Source organism: Rattus norvegicus, chromosome 5 (genome assembly GCF_021556685.1).
Source record: "Rattus norvegicus strain SHRSP/BbbUtx chromosome 5, alternate assembly SHRSP_T2T, whole genome shotgun sequence".
In the NCBI taxonomy this organism is placed as follows: Eukaryota; Metazoa; Chordata; class Mammalia; order Rodentia; family Muridae; genus Rattus; species Rattus norvegicus.
Window position 1 is genome coordinate 119557236 of NC_141538.1, and position 19053 is coordinate 119576288.

The 19053-nt window shown below is 38.8% G+C and overlaps 1 protein-coding gene across 8 annotated transcripts in view; it reads right to left on the bottom strand.

Annotated features, from left to right (window-relative positions):
* Positions 1–19053, bottom strand: part of Dock7 (dedicator of cytokinesis 7) — a 183874-nt gene that overhangs the window by 115115 nt on the left and 49706 nt on the right. For all 8 annotated transcript variants that reach the window (NM_001415886.1, NM_001415885.1, XM_087549058.1 and 5 more), the window contains 5 exon segments: positions 6400–6562; positions 7298–7391; positions 11290–11432; positions 14432–14597; positions 16034–16114. In NM_001415886.1, the coding sequence (NP_001402815.1) occupies positions 6400–6562; positions 7298–7391; positions 11290–11432; positions 14432–14597; positions 16034–16114 (647 nt within the window).

Consider the following 19053-nt stretch of genomic DNA (forward strand, 5'->3'; position numbering starts at 1 on the left):
ATTACCTAGGGCAAAATTACTCAATTGGCCTCAACTGTGCCGTTCAAGGTTATGAAAGTGGGGTTAACAAGTCCCCATATTATGCCTTCATAAGGTGATATTTCAACTGAATTTTAGAAAATATAAAACATAACAAAGAATTCCATCAAAACCCTAAAAACTGTCTGTTATCGTTCAGATGCTCTACGGTAGTAACGAAGGTAGAAGTGATTAGGTTTATTGAATCAGCAACACACAACAACCTTAACTGCTGGGGTTCATCTTCAGACACGCAACCACATTTCAGTCTCCAGTTCCACACACAGGAGTACGCACCTGACCAACTGCTTCCCTGCACTGTCATAAACGGTCTTAAAGGCAGTGCTTAAATACATGCAGACTTTTAAAAACTGGGTGCTAGTTACCACTGTTCAAACTCCTTTAAGAAAATAATCTATATAAATACTTCCCAAGGAAATACTTTAATTTTTAGGGTAAATGAATAAAATGTTTTTCAGGCTGCTCCTATTTCTGGAACATTCTCTCTCGGGAGCCTTGGATAACAACCACCACCTTGACTTTTTAGAAACACTTGGTGGCAATATAAAAATGCTAAAAAATTGGCCTCTCAACTCAAATTTCTATAGGTTTCCTTAATTTTAAGTACCATTCACATGAAATTAAGAATGTAGAAAATGAACCACAGCAGTAGTAGCAATATATATATACTCTGATACTGGAAAACAGACATATTTTTATATCCCAACTACTATGGCTATCTGAAAATACTGCTTAGAAAAAAAGTGTTTTTGATTGTATCAGAAGACAGAATGTTTTAGTTTAATTCATTAATAAGGAATATAGCTAATATCTTGATCACTTTAATTCAAAATAATGGTTTTTTATGTTAATGTATTTTATACATTAAACAATTATTCCAAAAAAGGTCATAGGATTTACATATACACAAAAACCAGCATTTGCTCTGCAAAGGGAGATCTGCCACAATACGAGGACGAGCAATAAGAAGCAAAGGTCACATGGTCCGCATGTGCTCATACTGACCTGGTCTGAGTTGAAATCAAACAGAGGAAAGTGTGACTAGTACATTATAAACTTATCAAACAATTCAAGGGAAAACTCATAATGCTCCATTGAAAGTGTTCTCTTAGGGTCTGGATGACATCTATCCAGGGTCTTCTGGCCCTCAGAGGCTCTGAGATGTCTGGTGGAATTCGGATAGTCTGCCTTTATATGTTACTTGGTTTTTTCCGCCCTTATAGCTTTTGATATTCTTTGTCCTCTGCATTTAGTGTTTTATTTTGTGACGAGAGGATTTTCTTTTCTGGTCCAATCAACTTGGTGTTCTGTAGGCTTCTTGTACTTTTATAAACATCTCTTTCTTTAGGTTAAGGAAGTTTTCTTCTGTGATTTTGTTGAAGATGTTTTCTGGCCCTTTGAACTGGGAATCTTCACCCTCTATTATTCGCAGGCTTGATCTTTTCATTGTGTCCTGAAATTTCCTAGTATTTTGGTTAGGAGCTTTTTACACTTTGTATTTTCTTTGACCAATGTGTCAATATCTTCTGTGGTAACTTCTACAACTGAAATTCTTTCTTCTATCTCTTGTATGAAAATAGATTTTAAAACTAACATTTATTATTGTGGCTACTGTAGTCCTTATCTGTCACAAAAGCCTACCCATCTACTGGGGTGCGTGTGTGTGTGCATGTGTGTGTGTGTGTGTGTGTGTGTCGGAATTTCATATAACAGATCATTTAAAACTATATTTAGATCATTTCACAGACAATGAAATCACTAATGTTTATGAAGAGGAGGGTCCATCCTACCGACTGCAAAGGACAGCATCAAACTGCTTGCTTTTATTTTGATCTCACAATTACTGCCACTGTCTCTTAATCTTAGTTATACTACATTTGCTAGCCACACTTACAAAAAAAAAACATGATAGAAAAACAAAGATACAAAAGTTCAACAGGCAATCCCAATGAAGGCGACTGTTGGGAAAGAGGGCCGCTCTCACGGTCTGCCAAGAATATCCTGTGCTGTGTGGTCAGGTCTCAAAACAGCAGATGTCAATAAAGGGAAAGGACTTGCTCAGCTGGATGTACCTTGATCTAATACAAATCAAGAAGCTACGGTAGCAATGAAGACATGATCTGGAACACAAGTAGTATTGCAAGGAATCTACGGTCTAACTTCCACGCGATTGCAAACACTGAGTAAATTCCCAGTACGAAGGGGCTCACTGTTTGCTTATCCTAATGTAGCAACTGCACAGGGCCTCTCATATGACACTGAGAGAACATATGCAATCATTTGAGGTAAACTTCATTTATCTGGATTATTAGTTCTATGCCTTCCAATTTTTTATTGCTAAGATACTACATATCATCTACCACCTAAATTAACCAGAGTCAGAGAGCTCTGGGTTCAGTGAGAAACCCTGCCATACATAGAGTGATGGGGGAAGACCTCCAGACCCATGTATGAACACACACACACACACAACACATACACACACGCACACACACACACACACACACAATATACATAATTCCACGTGCACCACAGGAACATGAAGCATCTACTTGTAATTTCCTTCAGGAGAGTATAAACATTATCAACTTTAAAATTGGACAAACACTTAAAAGCCTCCCTCAACAAGGTTTGCCTTGCTTGATAAGCCCCACACTCAACCCCATTCAGCTTCTACAACATGATTTTCTCAAGTATTCCTATTAGTTCCCGGATATGATTCTCTATATGTCATTTATATCATTACATCACTTCCACTGTAAGACATTAAAATTTATAGAAAATGATGATTCGGATTTTGAGGCAAAAGTATAAGATAAAATTAGTCTGGCCAACTTTAATGAATATATATCAAACAATAGTCCAGAAATGAGAATATTTCAATTTATTCATAACATGCCATTATATATCCTGGACATTTTTGTCCTTTAGCATAAAGGCTGTGGAAAATGAAGCAATACCTAGATTTCAGACCAAATAAACCTCTTATTCTCAACCTGATGTTTCTCCATGTTCAAAGAAAAACCACCAAAATTATAAGAGTTCTATGAAACTGAATAAACTAATTTAAATGAAAATAATTAGAATAAATGGCCTAAATAATGGTCATCTAGCACTAAATAGTATCAACATGAATTTTTAAAACATAAGGTATAAGGAAATAACTGGAAAAAGATTCAAAAAACTATGCCGCAAGTAAGGAAGCCTGTGTCTGTAGTTGCTGACTCGAGGCCAGAGCAGTTCACCCAAACCCAGGCTATGGGAGGCCATCCTGGACAGCTTGGTAAGACCTCATCTCAAAAATAAACAAAGGAAAGTAATGAAATGAAAACACCATCAGCTACATTTTTTAAAGTACCTTCCACACTTAAGAAGTCACTGAGGGGTTGGGGATTTAGCTCAGTGGTAGAGCGCTTGCCTAGCAAGCGCAAAGCCCTGGGTTCGGTCCCCAGCTCCGAAAAAAAAAAAAAAAAAGGAAAAAAAGAGAAAAAAAAAAAAAACACAAAGAAGTCACTGAAAGTTTTCAGTAAAATAAGTACATCCAGAGAGAAAAATATGGGAAATGGGACTCAGAAGGTCAAAAAGATCTTTAGAACAGTGATAAATAATGGCTAAGGAATGGTAGTAAATAATGTCTAGACGATAGGAAGTAACCGTAGAGAATCTATAGGGTAATCAGTTTCTAGACAAAACTACAGTCTGGCACGCTTGAGGAGCGTCCAGTGTCCTCAGCTTCACGGCAGGAAAGGATTGGCCAGCTGCTGACCTGCACTGCACTGCCTGACATGTCAGCCAGTTCTAATGATAAACCATGCAGGGTAGGGACAAAACAATGTAACAAGTCTAGGAGAAAGAGGGAGCTGCAGAAAACAAAGGAATAAAATCCCCGGCTCAGTGTGAAAGTTAGGCAACACTTAGGAACACAGACAAACAAACCCTGACACAAAACACAGGGACAGATTAAACCTGGAAGTGAGGAATTTAAATGTCTTCAATTTTAAGCCTTATTCTACTCTGTGAACTTTATACTCACATAATTCTTTCAAAAACTGTTAAGAATGTAATTAAGTAATAGTGATAAGCAAAAACATGAAAGAAAAGACAACTCAAAGTTCTTAATTCCTATTTTCTCTGGCTCTGAAATTCTTCAAGCAAAAGTAAGGAATTCTTATAGAATCTCCTGCTCCTAGGTGAGCAGCAGAGTGCAAGGCCTGTGATGTATGCAGCAGACTTCAGTTATGCAACCTCTCCTTATTCATGCGTGTACATGTACGTGTTATTTATCTCTCCCTGCATTTCATCTTCTTAAGATATAAGCTCCAGGAATTCATTCACATCAAGTACCAATTACACGGAGTAATATGTTTTCTGAACTCTTCTAATAGTCGTAAGTACCTTATTCTTCTAAAGATTTATTTCATGTATGTGAGTACACTGTAGCTGTCTTCAGACACACCAGAAGAGGGCATCAGATCCCATTACAGATGGTTGTGAGCCACCATGTGGTTGCTGAGAATTGAACTCAGGACCTCTGGAAGAACAGTCATTGCTCTTAACCGCTGAGCCAGCTCTTCAGTCCAAGTGCTTTATATTTTATTAATATAAAAACTTAGTAGCCAACATCTAGCTTTCCCTAAGTCACCAGAGTAACGTGATACCAGAAACACACACCACATTCATGACTTAAACCTCATTCTCCTACCCATCTATAGCTTCACAGCTTTTAACTCACGGAATAAATATTTATTATGCTTTCTGTATTCTAGGAAGATGGAGAAGGTAACTGTAAAATGGAGTCCTTGCCCTTTACCATAATTATAATCACATGAAAGACTCCTCACACATAACCCCAGGTGATGACACCGGAAGGAGAGAGCTGGAGGAATGGGAAGTAGACTCCTGGGCAGTGAGGCGGGGACAACCTCCAGGAAGCGGCACGTAAAGAAGCAAGTGAAGACAGGAGATGAGAGGCAAAGAGTCTCACGGAGATCTGTTAGGCAAAACCAGCTTTGTTCACAGACAAACTAAAGGTGACTGAGGCGAAAGGAAGTAAGGAAACAAAGAATTCCAGGTTATGAAAGCAGCGGACAGATTATGTAGAGTCTAATACATTTTCTACTTTACTAGAAGTCATTCAAAGACGGTCTGGTTTGTACTGTGTAAAGCCTCGTTAGGCACAATGTCAAGAACTACTAAGACAAGAATGGAAATGAAATCACCTAGGGAGGGACGGCAAAATCAGCAGCTATACAGCATGGAAGTGTCTAATTACATGTGGCTGGTGAGAATTTTACGTATACACAAGATTTAAAATATACACAAATGTTGAAAACAGTGAGAGAGAAGAAAAATATTTTTGTATTCTATGGTATTTATGCTAAGTAAAATAATTAAAATTATTACCTTCACCTGATTATAAGTATATAGCAATTATAAAATTTTAAGTTACAAGTGTTGTTTCATCACATTTCTTTCTTACAGTCCTACTCTACACGATAACTTGCACTCGGTTTAAATGGGGACTGGTAAAAGCAATGGGTTAAAGGTCCATTTTAAAAACAGAATCTATGTAATTTGTTGATCAAATGAAATATAAGCAAGGAAAGAAGTAAAACCTCTGATTCCAAAACTTGGGCTTAAGGGACTTGAGAAATGTCAGCAGTACTGCTGGTGTTGAGGCGTCAGTCTAGAGAGAAACCCAAATGCCACTTAGATTGTCTCTGAGCTATCCTGCTAGATTTCCCAATAAAAATGTCAAGTCACAACCTTCGAAGAGACAAGGGGCAGGAGGAGAGTCAGTCACACACAGGACATGCACACACCAAGGCTGCAGCTGCACACACAGCAGTACAACCTGAGAAGCAGTGTGTAATAATGGTTTACTGCTCTTGACGTGGTATATACTCAGCTAGTGCTGACTGCATACAACATGCGGCCAGAAACACATACATTAGATTTGTGTGGAACCAAAATCCTACTAATACTCAGTTTGAGGAAACACAAATCTGCAGTTCAAATGCTTTAATCAAACATTAAATCCTGGCCCCAAAAGTAAATACTGGCCACCACCAAACTACAGTGTGGTGCTCAGCTATATTTTAAATTTCTCTATCCTTCGGTTTAGTTGCTTAGAATATGAGGATGACATTTTGTAAGGTAATTAACATTATACCTGGCACATAGGCAGAGCTTAGTAATATATATATATATATATATATATATATATATATATATATATATATATATATATATATATACACACATACATATACACACACACTTTTTAAGTTTAATTCTAATCTACTTTAATATTAGAATATAGCATTTTATCCAAGAATTCATCACAATTGGGTATCTTACCTGTAAGTCGTGTTTGGAACATAGACATCCCTGGCAGGAAATTCTAAAATTTCTCTGGTGGGCCTGACTCGGCTGTCGGGGTAGAGCTTCACCTGAAGCAGCTCTGGGGTTAGGCAGTAATGGGGATTTTCAGGTGCAGGAGAGATGTCTATCTTCAGCTGAGCTGCAGAAAATACATTATAAAGTCAATATGAACAGAAATGTTCTGTGATGCCTACACTCAGGTCTGAAGTGCTTCTCAGAGGCTTTTCCAAGGAGATATGGTACTGCTAGGGCATGGCAGATTTTAGGAGGTAGGACCTAGGGAAGGAAGTGTGCACTAGAGGTATGCCCTTGAGGAGAATCCCCTGGTCCTTCCCTCCTTCCATCTACTTCTGGCCACCATAAACTAAGCAGCTTGGCTCTGCCCTATGTTCTTCTCCACAGAGGGCCACAGAGCAAAGTCCCTCAACTAAAGGCTGGGAGCTGTGACGTGATGGGCCAAACTAACCTTTCCTCCGGCTAAGTTGATCAGCCTTAAGTAATTTATTCTCGCTTAAGGCAGTCTGTCACAGAGACAGAGTGATGACTAACACCAATAAAATGTTATTAGAGGAATTTCAATATTATTTTATAAAAAATCTGGGATGAACAGGATAGATATCAAATTATTAAGGACTTAGATATAAGTGGTGGCTCATGCCTTTCATTGTCTTGGGCAGCTGTGGAGTCTGGTAGGGGATTAGAGATTCAGAGACAGGCTCTGGGGCTGGGCAGACTTGCTACTTCCTCTACAGAAAAAGAGATCTCTGCAGGTGTTGAGCACGAGAAATGTTTGAGCCAGATAAATAGGAAAATGAAAGCATGCTAGCAAATAATTATCACTGAGAATTACCATAACACACAAAATCCAAAATACCTGTAATTGGTCTCAGCCTCCGTAAGACAGAAGATGGCCTTCTCATATCAGCAAGAAACTTGTACAAATCCTCATCGCTTAAGCGGTCTCCTTCCTGAATTCAATGACATGGAGAACAGTATTTACTAAACAAAAGGAGGAGATAAGTGCTGCTCCTGTACAGTCTGTCTGTCAGAGAGAAAGATACCAGGAGAACGAATCTCTTGTTTCAAACCTGACTGAGATTTGTAACGATCCCAACCATTTTAACTTATGTACACAGTTATGATCTATTACTTAGCTTATAAATTATGATAGGACATCTAGCATACAGATAGCCAATGCAAATTAGAGGTAGGGAGGGTATAACAGGAAAACTACAAATGCAGCTGTTAGAGAACCAAAAGGAGACAAATACAAGGACATGGGACAGTTACAGAGACATCACAATTGAGAGTATGTCTTTCAAGTTTATATTCTAAAACTTCTGAAATGCACAATCTTTATACATTATATTTTCACAAAAATGAGTGATAAATATAATGGTAGTAGGAAAAGCACAGCTATCCTGACATGAAGACCAGAGAGAGACCTCCAAATGACCACACCTGAAGATGGAAGGCGAGACAGGGACAGAGACAGAGACAGAGAAGAACTACATAGAGTTTAACTTTTCCTTCCACCTACAATGATTAGGAAAGAAAATTGTGGCCTGCTTTGTGGCATTTTGCTGGGACATGGGTACTGTCTACAATGTGCTCTCATTTCATTGTCATGGACATATTTCAGCCTCTTTGTCTCTGGAAGCTGGCACTGAGGTAGCTCCCACTTACTCATAACATGGGAGACAGCCTCCCTGTGTACCATTATTTGGGGAAGTGATTTTTTTAACAATTTTTTTGAATATTTATTTATTTATTATGTATACATCATACAGCTTTCTGTCTGCATATGCCTGCAGGCCAGAAGATGACCCCAGATCCCATTACAGATGGTTGTGAGCCACCATGTGGTTGCTGGGAATTGAACTCAGGACCTCTGGAAGAGCGGTCAGTGCTCTTAACCGCTGAGCCACCTCTCCAGCCTGGAAGTGATTTTTTTAATGTCTAAATAGTGACTCTCTGTAGATACTACCTCTAAAATAGTTCTTTTACTGAAGTACAGGTAGAAAATAAGGCTTTAAAAAAATTCAGGAGCTTTATGTGATTAATGAATGTAAGTTTTCCATCAGTTGCTAAAACAACATATTCTCTTTACTGAGCACAGAATACAGATATTCAAGATTTATTCATTAATACACTCAAGGGTTTTTCTAGACTTACTTTTATTTACTTAATTATTAAATCATATTACCAGTCTCTATTCATTAGTGATGATGAGGATCTGTTTTTGTGCCTTTTACTGGGTGGGACATAATTTTCTTCCCAATGCTTGGCTTTGTACCTCCCTCCTGTCATTGAGCAAATATAAAAACTGAGACTTATAAAGCAAGTCACACATCCCAGCTCTCCCTCTCCTGAATTTCTGCCTCTAGTAGATGGAAAAGCTGGTTTTTCCTAGGAACCAATCAAGATGAGCCAACCTCCAAATGTGGGGAAGCTGACACTCTCCCCCAGTGTACTCGATTGTTACTTGTTATGTGTACCCCTGAAGCAAACAAAAACCTGTTTACTAACATATAGAACACATGTCTTTAACAACTATTATATGATTTACTTTTGTTTTAAAATTTCTGTGTATTTCTTATAATTTTGGGTTGGTGCATTTGAACCTTACATGATTAACTATACCACAACTACAGATAAGTTCTCATAAATTGGGAGAAGGGGTTGAATCTCACTTAGAAAAAATTTATCCTTGAATTCTACTTTGTTAAAGTACAGCCTCTGCTTTTTACTTGATTTGCATTTCTGTGATGTGTAATTTTCTAACTATTTAAAAATACTTACAAAAGTAATAGGTACTCCTGGCTGGATATTTCGGATAAAGAGCATCAACGGCAATGCTTCCCATGGCCCTGTGGGTTGTTTAACAGCACTTTGTGCTCTATCCAACAGCTAGTACTGAAAACCGTACCCTGAACGCGCGTCCATCTAACAGAATGATTATAGGTCAGAATAATGAACTCTAACTTCAAACACTATGAGAAAGTATAGCTGTCACAATAAAGATGTATCCAATATTTGAAGAGCTATAAATATTTAAGCTTATAAGCATCATATATTGTACGCATATGATAAAATATTGCATATTACCACCAATATGGACAGCCTGTTAGGTTTTATTAAGTTAAATAATACTTTAAAGTTTCTTTTTAGGGTCTGGAAAGATGGCTTAGTGGTTTAAAGTATTTGTTGCTCTTGCGAAGGATTCAAGTCTGAGTCCCAGCAACTACATAGTGGCTCAAGACCTTCTGCAGTGCCAGTTCCAGAGAATATGATGCCTTCTTCTGACCTTCACTGACACCAGGCACATATGTACATACATACATACATACATACATACATACAAAAAGAAAATAAAATTTACATTTCAAATGTAATTTTGTTAAATAGCAAATGCACGAAAATAATAGCTGAATAAGCAGAACCATGGGGGACAGTTGCTCACCTCCCGATGTACCACCAGTTCAAGGGTCAGCATGACCACAGAAGCAAATGGCTAACTGTAAATGGAGGGGGCTGACGCTGCAGCCCAGCAGGCTGAGCAGAGGGAGATGGCACATCCTACTGCTGAACTGCTAACTCAGCACCTGTGTCTGGCCAATCACGTCCTCCCATCTTCACTGCTGTCCACAGTATAAAGACCCTTGTACTGGACACACTCCTCCCACCCACTCTCCCAGACCTGCTGACCACGCAGGGCTTCAAAAAGACCTCTCTAATGCAAAGCACATTCTGCTCTTGTCCCTTCAAGTACAGCACACCAGTAAGTTAGGGTGTCCTCTTCTCACTCAGAATAGCACCTCAGGAGGAGGAATACAGAGACAATTCTTAACATTTTCTTTAATCTGCCCCCAAATTTATGGTTCATAGATCTTACTAGTCTGTCATCTGTTACACTAATACAAGTTTTCTCCTCATTCTTCAATTAGTTCTGGGTCATCTGATTACATAAAACATTTTTTATCTTGATTCACAATATAAAACCCATTTGACATCAAAAGCCAATGTATATATACATAAACAAAAGTATTCATATTAAAGAAACAGGAAAAATGAAGGCTCTGTGAAACATTTAAATTGAATATATGAAATGCTCTTTTTTTTAAGATTTTTTTAGATCTACTTTTGAAGCTGTATGTTACATACTAAATTGATTTCCATGAAATGACATGTGAAAAACACTGATTTGATTTGAAGTGGACAGAACAGATCTGAGAAAATGTCTGATGGAAAGAGTATCTCAGATACAGATATCTTCCTCTACAATACTGTATTTCAGCACAGAAAGGGGGTTTCTATTCCGCAAACCACAGACAAGACCATTAAGATCAGAACACCTTGAGTGGGGAAGCACATGACCACTGACAACTCACAAGCCATCAGTGTCTGGAGCTAAGAGTATGTGCTATTCTTGCAGAGGACCCGAATTTATTTCTAATCCCATATTGGGTGGCTCATAACCATCCGTAACTGTAGCTACAAGACAGTCTGATGTCTCTGGCCTCTACAAGCACCTGTACTAGCTACACATACCCATAAACATAATTTCAAATAATAAAAATTAAAATAAAAAGTTCGCCATTACAACTGAATAAGATATAGATGTGAAAGACAGGTTTTGATGCATGAAAATGTCAATGTCAGCATTTAAACAACGTAAGTGATAAAGTGGGTACAATGGCAATTATTTTTATATTTTACTAGTTTTTACTCATATTCATCTTCATCCTTAAATTTGTTCGAAGTTCTTGACATTATACGTACGCACAGAACAGTTACCACTCTCCTTAAAGAAAGTGAAACCTTGTACAAGCACCTCCCCAGAGCCCCCACATGATAAAATATTACCTGCTTAAAAAAGTTTGCCACAGTGAGGGTGGCAGGCCGGAAGCTGGTCAGGTTGCAAGCATCATCACCACTGGCTGTCCTCTCAAGGGACCGTCGACCAACAAGACTAGAATTTCTCCTCTCTGACCAAGAACCCTTTCGTTCTACCAAAGAGCAGATAAAACGATTGTCAGTTTCGTAAGAAGTAAAACTGTTTTTAATTAGCTTTCCCAACATAAGAAATAATCCATTAATGTGCAAAGCTATTTTGCTCATCTTGTAAGTTATAGTACACAAATCCATCTGAATCAGCTGGTTGTCACTTCTACAATACAAAGTCTCTTAATAAGTCTCTTAACATATAACGATCTCCATGCACAACCGAAGATGGTGTAAATCAGCTAGAAGGAGCTATGGACTCATTATGAAATACCCATCAAAATGAAATATCATTAATAGCAAATCAGCCTTCGCTGATTCAGACTGAAACAAATTCAAAAGACAAGTTGCAAGTTCAAAGTCTTTACAAGATAATCTTCCTCCTCGCCCTCCTTCCCTTCCTCCTCTTCTTCTTCCTCCTCCTTCTTCTTCCTCTTCCTCCTCTTCTTCCTCCTTTCTTCTTCTTCCTCTTCCACTTATTTTTGTCCTTTTTCCTTATGAAGGTGGTATGCAAACCAAGGACTCACACATACAAGATATGCCCATTTTTGTAAACTAAAAGAACAATGCTATTAAAGATTAACAAAAGAGAAAACTTTAAAAAATATCTAAGCAATGACAGACCAGACTCTAATAAGAAAAAGCAGAGTACACATTATTTTCGAGCACTTACAGGGCATTCTCCAAAATATAAGACAAGATATGAAAAGACCAAAAGGATGAAATTATTTACTAAGAATTGGATAATTCTAAACTATAAATTAACAATAAAAGAAAAGTTAGGGGATTCACAAATATGCACAGTTGAAAAAAACCACACACACACACACACACACTCTCTCTCTCTCTCTCTCTCTCTCTTTCTCTCCCCCCGCCCCCACTAAAAAGTTACTATGAGGGAGTTGTTCCCAAGGGAAATTATAAAGTAAGATGTATGGAGTTGCAACACACCAACGTATGTGTGAGACTGCTACAGCAGGGCTCCAGGGCAAAAGACAAGTAGAAATGCTTCTAGTGAAAAGAAGTATTTCAAGCTGACCTGATAGCACAGGCTGGTAACCCCGGGACTTGGAAGACAGTGGGAGAATGGAAAATTCAAGGCCAGCCTATGCTAACAGCAAGATTCAAACTTAAAATAAAGAAAACAGAGTCTCAAGTCAGTAATTACATCTCAGCTCACACTTTAAGGAACTATGTATCTGAACATCTGGGCATGATTACCCATGTTTCCATGCCAACACTGGGAAAGCCAAGTCATGAAGACCATGATATGCCGAAACCTTTTCTCAGAAGCAGAAACTAAATCCAAAGGAGCAAACATTGCAAAAGGGCAGCAGGAGAGTGGAGATAAGTGAAACAGAAACTGGAAAAACATGGTAATCAGTTTATTAATAACCGGGGGCAGGAGAGATGGCTCAGTGGTTAAGAGCACTGACTGCTCTTCCAGAGGTCCTGAGTTCAATTCCCAGCAACCACATGGTGGCTCACAACCATCTGTAATGAGATCCGATGCCCTCTCCTGGTGTGTCTGAAGACAGTGATAGTGTACTCACATACATTAAATAAATAAATTAATTAAAAAAAACCGACAAACCTTTTTGATTAAAATGAAGGGGAAAACACAGAGCACTAAAATTACTACACTAGATTTCATCAATCATTAGATTTACCAGTAGAAATGGTTATATGATAATGAAACAAAAAAAATTGTAGAATACTTCAAAAACAGAAAGGTGAAAAACCCCCATTTAAAAGTGAAGCATGGGGGCTGGGGATTTAGCTCAGTGGTAGAGTGCTTGCCTAGCAAGCACAAGGCCCTGGGTTCAGTCCCCAGCTCCAGAAAAAAAAAAAAAAAAAAAAAAAGCAACTAAAAGTGAAGCATTAATAAAGTTATTTTTTTAAAAAGGCTTTTAAAATGGTCAAAGTATATAAATATGTATTTTTACAAAGAGGACCACAAAGAGCAAAAACACCTAACATCGTTAGCTACCAGAGAAGGAAAGTCCAGTGCAGGATGAGATGCTGCTAACCTGCACTAGGATGCTATGGTTAAACCAGACGGCATGCAGTCCTGGCAAGAAGAAAGAGGAACTTTATACACCACTGGCAGAAATTTTAAAATGCAGCCATACTGGGAGATAGTTTGACAATCTCAGAATCTTTATTGAAGAATTATCACATGATGGGGCAACTTCGTTTCTAGTTATATAGTCAAACGCACAATATGCAACAGCTTTTACAAAGACTGGGAATGTAGTTCAGTGGTAGAGTGCTTTGCTTAGCATGCATGAGAGGTCATGGGTTTAATTCCCAGTACCAGAGACCTGAGAACAGCTGACCCATGATTGCTCACTGTGCTATTATTCATAACAACTCAAATTATCATCAACAATAAATAGATTAAAGTGCAGTATATAAATATAAGGGAGAATCATGACAACAAAAGGAAATCAAATGCCAGCAGTCACCTACCCGTGGTAATACCTCTGAAAACACCATGCTATATGAAACAAGCTTCACAAAACACCAAACACTATTCAATTGTTCATATTAAATGTCTAGAATAGACAAATCCATAAAGAAAACAAATATACTAGTGGTTGTTCAGGAATGGGCTTAGGAATTTGGGGAAAATGAGGAGTGATTGTTAATGGGTATGAACATGTTCCAAATATCAACTGTGGTGCCTATGACTGCAGCAAACTGGGTGACTTGAATAATGTGTAAACATAGTATATTTAAAGTTTTTTTCCTATTTCTCTCTTTTTTGTTTTGGTTTAGGGTGAGGGAGTGGCAGGGCCTCATGGATGAAGCCTGGGCTGCCCTGAAATGAAGCAGATGCAGACTGGCCTGAGCACTGAGCACCTGGCATTAGAGGTGTGGCACCAGCTCCAGCTAAGGAAATCGTTTACCAAGTCACAGCACACTGCCCAGGCTACAACTGACACAGCTGTCGCTCTCCTGAGGCAGAGATCACTACTTTAGAAACAATATCCATTCTTACCTCCAGTACTGATCTCGACTTCGGTGGAGTCTCTCTCTAAGCTGCCAGCACTGCTAACAATATTCATTAAATGGATCGCAGTCCAAGCAAAGGGCATGCGGTATTTCCCAAGTCTTTGGCAAAACTGGTCGGCTTGACTTTTCAGCTTCTCCAATTTTTCCTTATTCTGTAAAACAGAACTTGATCCATGACCACACTTGAAAGAAATGACCTAAGGTCTATTTCACACATTATCAAGGGCAGGTAAAAGTGCTTAATATCTCAGCGAAGACAGCAAAACTCAGGCTGAGCATGTGTGAGGGGAGAGAACATTACACAAGTACCATTCAACGCCACACCTCAACTCTCTGCAAACAGGCAGCAAAGGCCCTGCAGTTTCCCTCTGTGATTATGTCGTCTTGGCAGGGAAAAAGGGGCTTAGAGCCACGTGCATGTCCTGCAGGAAGTCTTTTTAGGAAAGGAAATGTAAAAGTCTTTTTAACACAAAATTTAATACCAGAACAAATAGGAAAGAGAGAAATCTAGAAAAAGTTTTGTCTTTATGAACTCCAGAACAACAACTTGAGTCTTTCTTCAAACTATCTAAAATAACTGTCTTCTTCAAAACTTGCTTTAAAACACTGTTTGTTCAAAGACTTGAGCTCCTGATATGCTTTTCTGGTCATGGGCTGTTAGCTAAATTCATGCTAAAGTATTTTTGTTCCCACCTCATGGTGTTTAAAATTAGCTCAGCTACTCTATCCTTTCCAGTGTAACAAGTCGCAGCCTGGATCCTATACTGTCGGCAGCTGCAGATGAGAACACAGCTCTGCTTCTTTGCTCACCTTGTGATAGAGACATGTGTGCATATGATATAGATACATGTGTGCATATGATATAGAGACATGTGTGCATGTGATATAGAGACATGTGTGCATGTGATATAGAGACATGTGTGCATGTGATATAGAGACATGTGTGCATGTGATGCTTGCCCATCTTTCTTTCTCTCAAGATGACAAAATCAATGCTGGAAGTTTCATCAATATCACTATTTGGTAAATAAAAGAACTTTTAAATAAAAGAAATTTGAAATTCAATTAGCTTTGCTCTCATCAACAAAAATAATTTTTAACCCATATTTAAATTACTATTACTAGGGGTTGGGGATTTAGCTCAGTGGTTGAGCGCTTGCCTAGGAAGCGAAAGGCCCTGGGTTCGGTTCCCAGCTCCGGAAGAAAGAATAAATTACTATTACTGCTAATACTCTTGGTGTATGGGTTTGTGTCCTGGGAGGAGTGTTTCATTGTATGTGTCATCAAGTTCAGAAAACAACATTCTGGAGTCTGGGGTCAAGCAACAGTCATCAGACTTGAAAGGCGAATGCCTCTACCCACAAGTTATCTCTCTACCCCTCCCCCAACAGGTAAAAGAGATTTTTAAGTCTAGCATGGGACATAAAACAGGCTAAATGACAAAGACAATGTGGTAACAGGACAAAAGGAAGTAGACAAACAGAAAAAAGTGAATTAGCATTGGAAATATTTAACAGGATTTATATGTGTTTATTTTTCCCAAATTATATTAAGAGTGATACGGGAAAATGAGGTCCTGACATGGTACCTTGGTGGCATCAGCTTCTTTGAAAATCATATATGGTTCTGCACACTCCCCAATGTCTCCTTGCTGTAGGACTTTTTCTAGCTGTCGAAGACAAAAACAGAAAAGTTTAGCTAAGGTTTTAAAAATAAAAATACTCAGTCAGAAATGCAAGGATAATTCAATATATTAAAAATAAATATATCACACATTAATAGAATAACATGGGAAAGGGGAATGGTCAAATTTGTGCCAAAAATGGATCCGAAAAATAATTCAGAATAATTTCCCAATAGAAATGCTCAACCAACTATGAGTGTAAGGAAACTTTCAATATGAAAAGGCTGTACATGAAAAGCCCACAGCGAGCATTCTCAAGGGTGACTCAAAACTTAAATTCCCTCTAAAATTAGGAACAAGACAAGAATACCCAGTTTAGCATTTTCTATACGAACCCAGGCTGGGTTTAGAGCCAGAGCGATCAGACAAGCAACAGAATAACAGACACATAGGATGGAAAGGAAGAAGGGAAATAAAATGATCTCTGTTGACAGCGGGACCTTTGTTGTTGTTTTTCTGAGGCAGGGTTTCTTTCTGTAGGCCAGGCCTGCTGGAATTTGCTTTGCAAACCTCAGACTCAGAGATCCACCTGCCTCTGCCGCTCAAGTGCTGGGATTAAAGGTGAGTGAATCATCACCAGTACCATCACCATCACCATCACCATCACCATCACCATCACCATCACCATCACCACATCACACCATCATCATCACCAACATTGTTTCTGACAGCATGATCTTTTACATGGAAAACTCTAATGATTTCATGCAAATAAAGAAAAAATATCATGATATATGCTGCCCCCAGTTGAGTATGCCTCATTGCCTGCTATCCAATCATTCAAGAGAATCAGGGCCACCCACCTCAGGCCTAGCATATTCTAAGCTAGCCTGGGCTGCATAGTGAAATTGTGCCTCAAAAACAATAAACAAACAAAAAACTATCAAAACTAAAAACCAAATACAACAAAGTTTCAGTATACAAAGTATACACATTAACAATGAGGATTCTAAAAAGCAAATAAAGAAAGCAATTCTACAGTTAACAGCATTTCAATAATAAAATATTTAGGAATAAACTTAATCAAGGAAGTTAAAAATTTATATGATGAAAATAGTAAAATGTTGCTGAAAGAAATAAAAGCAAAAAATTCCAACAATATTCCAAATTCAAGAAGTAAAAGATTTAATAGAATTAGGAATCCCATGTTGCCTAAGACGTGCACAATTAATGAAATTCCTATCATTACCCCAATGATTTTGACAGAAGTAGCATGATCCATCATAAATGTGAAAAGAAATCACAAGAGAAATCCATAGCTTAAAGAAAAGCAAACCAGACCTAACTTCACAGATGAGATTGAAGAGCAGAACCGAGGTCCTGAATGAAGGCATAGGCTGCACTTTAAATCTAGAATGCCAGCCAAAGGTCATGATTTGGTCAGAGGGCCACAGGCTTTCCAGCTCTGAGCACTTAAGAAGTGGAGCCTAGTTGAAGTAGTTCCTGAGGTTCCAGTCAAGCATCCTCTGCTCTCTGGAAAACCACAATGTAAAGAAATGTCCTTTCGTGCACCTACAGCCACAGAACCTTCTCTACTCTGCTTCCCCAAACGGACTGCAATTTCCTCTGAATTTTAAGCCAAAATAAGTATTTCCCCCTTTATTCTGACAAATGTTTCAATGGCTGAAACCTTCTGCAACCATAAGCCAAACAGATCCTCCCTCCCTTGTGGTTCTCAGGCATCTGTGCTGGAGTCCTCTGAAACAATTAGCCAACACAAACCTTTTCTCCCACATCTGTCAGGTACTTGGTCACACTGAGGTAACTATAATGAATAAGTAAGATAGGCACACAATGGAACAGGAGAGAAATCCAGGCTAACCCTTGCATGAAGTCAATTAAAACGTATGTGTATGACTCTTCTCCCTGCATGTATGTATGTATGTATGTATGTATGTGCACTACAGTACTGGGATATGGGTAAAAACAAACTATATCAAGACTGATGCTTACTACATAAAGGACAAAATAAGTGAAACGAAAAGAAAAACCTTAAGAATGAGATAACATTCTGTGCAAAGCATCCGTCTCACTGCAAACGAGTACTTCAGATGCAGAAAGAAGTCAACGACTCAGGTCCAACAGTAGTGAGAATGAGGAATCCAATTGACCAATGAACAAAGGCTTGTAAAGTATCCCAAGTAAGCTCCTGTGTCTCAACACTGGGCTCCAGCCGGGAGGGATGTTCTGAAGATTGTGGCACATATAAGAGGACGAGGTTGGCCAGAAGAATTAGGTCATCTGGGGAAAGCATTGAGGTTGAAGCCTACTGCTCCTGTCTGCTCTCTGCTCCAGTTCAACAAGGTATGAAGCCCTCAGTCCTGCCAAGGCTGGACCCCCCAGTGTAGGGGAATGTCAGGGTGGGCAGGTGGGAAAGGGGGAGTGGTTGGTGAGGGGAACACCCTCACAGAAGAAGGGGAGAGGGATGGGATAGGGGGCTTATGGATGGAAAACCAGGAAAGGGAATAACATTTGAAATGTAAATAAAAATTATCCAATTTAAGAAAGGAAGGAAGGAAGGAAGGAAGGAAGGAAGGGAGGGAGGGAGGGAGGGAGGGAGGAAGGGAGAGAGAGAGAGAGAGAGAGAGAGAGAGAGAGAGAGAGAGAGAGAGAAAGAAAGAAAGAAAGAAAGAAAGAAAGAAAGAAAGAAAGGGAGAGAGAAAATAAATGTGAGGAGCCCCAACTGCACCCTCGTCACCACAGTGCTATCTGCTATTGGGCCTTCTCTCCATTGCAGGTATCCTCTCAACCTGGAAGCCAAAATGGGATCTTCCTTCCTAAGCTACCTGTTGTTAGTTATTTGATAAGACCAACAAGAAAAAGTAACGAATGCAGAAAATGGTATCAGAAGTGGGGCTGTTGCTGTGTTGATCATGGAGTTCATACGATCTAAAGAAAAGTAGAAGAATTCAGTCTGATCTTTC